The 7194-nt window shown below is 36.7% G+C and overlaps 1 protein-coding gene across 1 annotated transcript; it reads right to left on the bottom strand.

Moving 5' to 3' along the window:
• Positions 1 to 788: 788 nt before the first annotated feature.
• Positions 789 to 6224, bottom strand: LOC143849824 (Tetratricopeptide repeat (TPR)-like superfamily protein). Its single transcript, XM_077359032.1, has 2 exons — positions 5567 to 6224; positions 789 to 3013 (listed from the first exon to the last, which is right to left on the bottom strand). The coding sequence occupies exons 1-2, from the start codon at positions 6002 to 6004 to the stop codon at positions 1763 to 1765; spliced, it is 1689 nt and encodes a 562-aa protein (XP_077215147.1). The 5' UTR covers positions 6005 to 6224; the 3' UTR covers positions 789 to 1762.
• Between the last annotated feature and the right edge of the window lie 970 nt (positions 6225 to 7194).

Genomic DNA, 7194 nt, shown 5'->3' with positions numbered 1-7194 from the left:
GTTGGTTTCAAGCCTAGCCCATGGCCGACAACTAGCTAGGGATGTCAAGTGTACGGCCCAATGATGTCAACAATGTGTCATATGATCAAGAGCGTTGATTCTCTTGAAAAAAATGTAAAAAATCCCTTGCTCCGATACCAAGTTAGACTTGTTGGAGGTTAGAGTAGTAGAGGGAAATGAAAGAGAGATGAGATGTAATAATGAATGGAATAGTTCACTTCTCACTATGGGGTTATTATTGTATGTTAACGATAAAACCCTACAATGCATGGAAAAGACATAAATACCACCTAACTATAATGTAATTCCCAAGAAATAACCCTCATATCCTACGGGATAAAATAAGAAAATTAGTGGAAGAAAAGGGCAGAAAATCAATTTTTCACAAACTTAAAATAGTATGATATGCAAGTAGTTTAATACTTGACTCTTACTAGAGTAGACATGACCAATGCGATGAATCAGGTTTGTTAATTATTAATTTTCTACTACAATCAAAGCACCATCAAACAATCTCATGACAGTCTTTCGTGATAGAACAAAACAAAACATATTGAGATGGAGAACCACTTGATATGTCATAAGATAGAAGATTGTGAAATTTGTTCTAGCTATTTCTCAAGTAAATAATAATTTGTTGATGCATTTGCAAGAGGTTTTATAGTTGATCATCACCCCTATTTCATTGACATGCTCTACATTTTCTATAGAGCACATCATCTAGTTTGCAAGGGAGTAGTAAAAATGGCCGAATTATTGACTAATGGTCTTTTGTTCATTTGACCCTATTTTTTTTTTTTTTTTAAAGGTAACAAAATTTTATTTCAAAATTAAGAGTACAACCCGGCAGGGACAGTAAAAATGAAACCCCAAGATTACAATCAAATTATAATCATAACTGAGACAGTAAAAATGATTCGCAATAGATGCTATGCTGGTTAACTCCAGCTTTTGCGAGCGCATCCGCAGAAGAATTCGTAGATCTCCTCCTATGCACCACAAGGGGGCGCAATATTCTCACCAGATCCCTTAGTTCGTCAATCTTGTTTGCCATTCGCCAAGGCCCTCACTTCCGATTTGTTGCCCAAGCCACAGTATTTGCCGAATCGCCTTCGACAATTAATGGGCCGAGATTGTGATCCATAAACCATTTAAGAACATAAAGAAGTGCAGATACCTCCGCTTCGTTGGCATCACAAATGCCCGCCAGTCCGGAGTAGGAAAAGAGAGAATTACCAAGATGATCTCGGATTATGCCTCCGATCCCCGCCATACCGCCATTTGACACTATCTTGTATAAATAGCATTGCAATCCCTATTTTTGAAATTAATGGAAAAGGAACTGAATTGAGACCTATCTATTTCTCCTCTTTCATATCTCCATGTGTTATCATTAAAAAAAAATCTTTACCAAAAGCGTCATCCTAAGGGCTCAACCCCAAACATATAAAATGGATGATGATTTGAAGAGTCCTGTAAAAATGGATCCAAAGTAGAGCAATTTCAGTTACAATTTAGCAAATTCCATGGGTGTTTGGCTCTCTCTTGCGTTATCTCTGAACTTAGCGAACTTCAATGTGCAAACTGAACTGTTAACCATAAATATGGTGCAAACTAAACCCTGCACCTTCAATTTTTTTTCTCTTGAAACCCATGGAGCATTTAGTTTCCTCCCTTTTGCACATTAGATTGGTATTTTACTCTGTTTTAGTACCACTGGAAGAATTCTCCTCTTTACTGATTCAAAGGTTACCTGGCAAATTCAGGTCCTAAACTGCTCTACAAGCCTAACGAGACCATAAGTCTCAGCATCAGGCCTTGAACCTCCAAGGATCATCCTCCTCAAAAAGTCCGGGGTATAAACCTTAGCCTTCACATAAGCCCGTAACAGAGTGTTATGCACAAAAGTATACCTGCTAAACCTTGATTCCTTCAACTCCGCGAACAACTTATTCGCATTTTCAACGTCACCCATGTTAGCAAAAATTTCAAGAATAGAAAGTGTAGTCTCCGACCATGGTGTTGATCTCCTAACCCATTTGCTCATAGTCTGATCCATCCCCACCTCAAGTGTCTTCAACGCTTCATCTACCAAACCCGATTTCAAACAACCCAATGCAAGATGACGATAAGTTATGGCATTTGGTTTACAGCCATTCAGCTCAATTTCTTTGAAAATCTCTGATGCTTTATCAATAAACCCGTGTCTACAGTAAACTGATATAATAGAATTAAACTGCTCAGTCAACTTCATTCGTTTCTTTGACTTCATTTCAAACCATATTTCCTCGGCTCTGTTCATATTTCCAATCCTCCCAAATGCTTCGATTGCCAACACATAGCTTTTATATTTGACATTGGGAAGATTTTGAATAGCCTCCCACGTGCGCTCGAGTTTTTTCTCCTTTGCCAAATATCCATATAAGATAAGTAGAACATCCAGTGTTGACCAGTTCTTACCTGTTTTGGATGTCTCCACAGCCTCTATGTATGCCTCAGAGACGGCATATAACCTTCCCACGGCGTGTGCAGTAGCAAGAATGCAGTAAGTAACCTCATTTGGCTCAACATTTGATCTTTTCATTTCATTGAACACTTTCATCAATCCTTCAATATTATGGTCATCCGCTTCGATTTTCAAGAGAATGTTATATGTGGATGGGTGTGGGATCACGCCATCAGCCTTCATTTGTGTAAGGATTCTTGGGATAGCTTTCCTGCGGCCTGGTGAGGAATGGAGAATTATAAGGCGGTTGAATGCTAAGTATGAGATGGGAAATGTCAATTCCCTCATTTTCTTCATGTATGCCAATGATAGTCTGATCAAGCCCTTATCCAGACAGGCCAATACAAGATTGTTGTAAAGTAACTCGTTTTGGAACAAGAGAGGAATATGAGTGAAGAGGCTCTCTCCTTGCGAAATACCATGAATTTTAGTTGTGAACTCCAGCAGATAAGAGTAGTCTAGTTCTGTCAGCTTATAAGGCCTCTCTCTGATCACCCACTCCATTACCTGTAATATGCAAGAAGAAGTTCAGTCTCATTGGGTTTCATTATGTCTCTCTTCAACCAATTGTTGCTTCCAGAAAATGGACATGAATATGCAAATTAGTTTATAACAAAATGGTTAGAGTGCAAATAAAAGTTGGCTCTAATAAGTTAAGAGGCGAAAAAATAAGCACAATTAAATTCTTGAGATATTGAAGAATCTAAAGTTCCCCAGATCCATCCCTTTACAATGTTGTAGAACATAGCAAAATGTCTATCAAAATCTGCTGGACCAGTTGACTTTTTATGGTTCTAGAGTACAAAGTTGTAGATCATAGCAAATCGTCTAACAAAATCTGTGGGCCCAACTGACTTTTTATGGATCTGGGACCTATTTACCCTGAAAATAAGTTGCAAACATGCACTGGGTGAAGAATAATATCATATCTCTTGGCTATTGGATTCATTTAGGAGCCTTGCCCTGTGTTGTTTAATCATTGGGTGGCATTTTATAGTGCAGATATATGATAGGATTCTTTTCTTATTTTACAAAATCAGTCTGTTATTAATCGAAACAATAATATTGGTTTTAATCAAGAGCAATAGTTTGATCAGATATCTTCCATCCATTTCACAATTGGCTCGTTCTCTAAGCGATTGAGCCGTATCCCAATATTAAGAGAGCATTTCCATTATTTTAGAAAAGAAAAACATCTTGATAGGCGCAACCATGTAGGTAGAAATGTGGTGCTTGGTTGCACAAAGTGTATGATAAGAAGCAGAAGCAAAGACATCTTAATTTTAGAAATCCATGCAAACTGGGAACCAGGGGCGATGGCACTTGAAAGGGAAGGGGGACAATTGCCCCCCTTAATTTTTTGGGGAAAAAAAAAACCTTTATTTTTTAATTGTTTTTTATACTTACCCCCTTTTTTTAAATATATGCCCCCCTTTCCAATCATCCCTAAGATAGAAAATAAGTTTAAAATTTTAATTGTACCATTTTTATATCCCTTCCTTCTAAAATATGCCCCCCTTTACTATAATATTGCTTTCATTTGTTTGGAGAAAAAAATTAGTATAATTTTTGCCCCCCTTGTGCAAAATTTCTGGCCTTGCCCCTGCTGGGAGCGCCAAGTAAACATATAGCACCAACTAAGCATATACAAAGATATGTTTTAGAAGCAAATTTTTAATATCTATATTTTGATGACAACAAAATTGTGAAACTGATATTTACGCCACCTTGTTTTAATACATAACCAAATTTTTTCTTTGGCTTTTCAACTCCCAACAAGTTTTAATAACCATGGAATGAAGTTCAAAATACATAGCAGGTGTGTCTATCAATACAAGGTGCAAATATAAGCTAGGCCAATGTTTTATATCGATATTTTGATGACAACAAAGATGGAAATCAATCTAGAAACTAATATTTACACCACCTTTTTCTAAGAAGATCCTCCCATTGTTTTCAATTTTCTCTTTGGTTGTTCAACTCCGAACTAGTTTTAATAACCATTGAATGAAGTTTAAAATACATAGTGGGTGTATCAATAATCAATCAATACAATGTGCGACTGTGCAAGTATAAGCTCCCTTAATTTTCAGCGGCTAGTGTTCTAATCAAAAGTTAGGTATTAGACAAAGCATTGTAGAGAATGTATGAAATTACAACTGACACAAGGCTAGAGAGGCAAAGACAGATTGGATATTGCAATTTTTCATAATTTAAGGGAGTTGGGGCTCTAGAGTGCAACATCTTTGGCTAGAGATTCCACCTGCTAAGGCAGAAAATTAAGATGTTAATGAAAAAAGAGGTAGTAAACCAAGATCCAAAAAACACGGGCATAGATCCATTGAACTGCTGATACTTGAAGCAGCATAATGGATCAATAGTACTGTTCAAACTGCAAATGTTTGTTTATAGTATAGAGCATATATATCTAAGTAGTATATATATGAGCCTCTAGCTCAATGGTCAAGGCTTTGTTCTTCAAGACTTCAACTAGAGGATGGAGGTTCAATCCCAGCTTACCTATAAGTGCATTCAAGTATGCATTTTGGAAGGTGTCTATATACCAATACCATAGTTTCAACACCATCGTTTACTTTGCTGTTCTAATATCAAATCAGTTTGTAATAAGACTATAACATTGTTGTTCTAATATCTAATCAGTTTGTAAGAAAACCATATTGAATAAAATTGTAGAACTGATTGTAAATCTAATATGGAGCATTCAGAACATTACAGACACACCCAAGGTCTATTGTTAGAAATTCAACAAGTATATAAACAACAAACTTCATAGAAAACAACTATATAATTTCAGATTCTATAAAACCAGCAGATATGCACATTACCCTCCATCATACCCAAATACCCAAAAAGAGAGAAAAAAAAAATAGAGTGAAAAATATTGAAGTAAAAAAGAAAAAAGAAAAAAGAAAGCCCTGCCTAGCAAAGAGAAACCCAAAAACGTTTACATAAATTAAGAGCACAAAAAACCCATAAAAACTAGTATTCGGGCACTATAAAGCTAAAGATTTTTATTTACAAGAATCGATTAAAATTTACCTCGAGGGCTCGTTTGTTCATCTTCAACTTCCTTAATCGATTAATGGCGTGGAAGATTTCACCCCTATGGACTGGGAAACCCTCACCCATCCAGCTCTGGAAAGCGGAAATGACCGAATTGCCCTTGGGGAGCTTCTCTATTCTCCAAGATAAAGATTTGGGTTCCTCTTGAATGGGGGTTTGTATCAAGGAAAGGTCTGATTTTTGGCTGTTGATAGATGAAAACGTGAAAGGAGAAAAAACCGATTTTTCTTTCGAGGGATTCTCTAATGTTGAAGATAAAGAGTTGGGTTCCTCTTGAATTTGGGTTTCTTTCAAGGAAAGGTCAGATTTTTGGGTAATGATAGGGGAAAACATGCGTTTGGATGAGGAAGATTTGGTGAGAGATTTGAAGATCGAGTAAAAAACCCTCCTTTCAGAGAAAAGGGTTGCTTGCATTGCACAGAGAGAGAGAGAGAGAGAGAGAGAGAGAGCAAGTGTTTGTTCAATGCCGATTGATCCTGGCCATCTGTTTAGTAGGCCCCATCTCAGATCTATAACTTCACGCCATTGTGACAGTTCAAATTATAAATTTGGAATTGATATTGACACCCATAAATTTGGGCATTAGGGTTGTCAATGGATCCAGGTGGTCCAATGTCTCCAAGGGAACCGAACAATTGGATCCAAACAATGTGTATTGGATTTATAAGGTCTAAATTTATTTTGCAACGAAAATCATATTGTTTTTTGCGGAATTAGAAAGGATGATATAATTGAGACTGATGAGGCATTGATACCACTTTGGAGCACCAGGATTTTGTCTATTGGGATGACAAAACATAATCTCCTAGTTTTTCTTAAGAACCTGTGATTGGGCTTGGATCTTACTGCAACTCAACTCAACTCAACTAAGCCTTTGTCCCAAAGTAGTTGGGGTGGGCTAATGAATCCTTTAGAAAATTTACATGAAGTTAAAATATTGTGACAACACAAACTAGTTGTGATTTATTGGTGTTCTAATTTAGGCCCAAACTAGTTGTGATTGAGCTTGACATTCTAAAAAATCGTGATCTTCATGAAGAATGTGCATACAATTTTAAAGTTGACTAAGAACATAATTATGACTAATCTAATGGAAAAGAAAGTATACCCTTCTCTAAAACTAATCTATTTACTCGTTAGAAGGATAAAAATGACAAAAATATAAAACTAACTTTCAAACCAAGAAAGGCAAAAAAAGAAATAAACCCACTTCGTCTACTCATAAAAATGTAGGCAGAGAACATGAAGAATCTACTGTTAGAGAAATTAAGTCAAGCAAGAGGTTGCTTGAAGCATTACACCCAAGGTATCTAGTTTGGAATACCAAGTTTGTTGCCTCCAGCCCCTATATATTGTCACGGGCTTAGCAATTTCGTTAGCTAAAACCGTGCGGCACTTGCACTTGGCACTCCAATGCTTAGCACAAGTCAGCCTTCTACCCAACTAGGAGAATGCTAGAAGAACACTTAAGAGTATAGAAAGAAAGTTTCTATTAGTTGAAAAATGCTTACAACTTTCTGAGGTTGTTCACAAATGAGGGGCTCTTCCCCTTTTATAGGCCATAAGGGATCATTCTAGATCCCTTTCTACATACTTCTTTCTCT

This window comes from Tasmannia lanceolata, unplaced genomic scaffold (assembly GCF_043159265.1).
Source record: "Tasmannia lanceolata isolate RefF3 unplaced genomic scaffold, GAP_Taslan_0.1 ptg000018l, whole genome shotgun sequence".
Lineage (NCBI taxonomy): Eukaryota > Viridiplantae > Streptophyta > Magnoliopsida > Canellales > Winteraceae > Tasmannia > Tasmannia lanceolata.
The sequence above is the reverse complement of the archived record's forward strand: the minus strand, read 5'-3'. Positions and strand labels throughout refer to the sequence as shown.

What these genes read in the sequence shown, in the direction of transcription:
- LOC143849824 (XM_077359032.1), bottom strand. Translation starts at nt 6,004, where the DNA reads ATGCAAGCAACCCTTTTCTCTGAAAGGAGGGTTTTTTACTCGATCTTC. An exon ending in TGAACAAACGAGCCCTCGAG is followed by an intron (nt 3,014 to 5,566) that starts GTAAATTTTAAT and finishes TGCATATTACAG; the next exon opens with GTAATGGAGTGGGTGATCAG.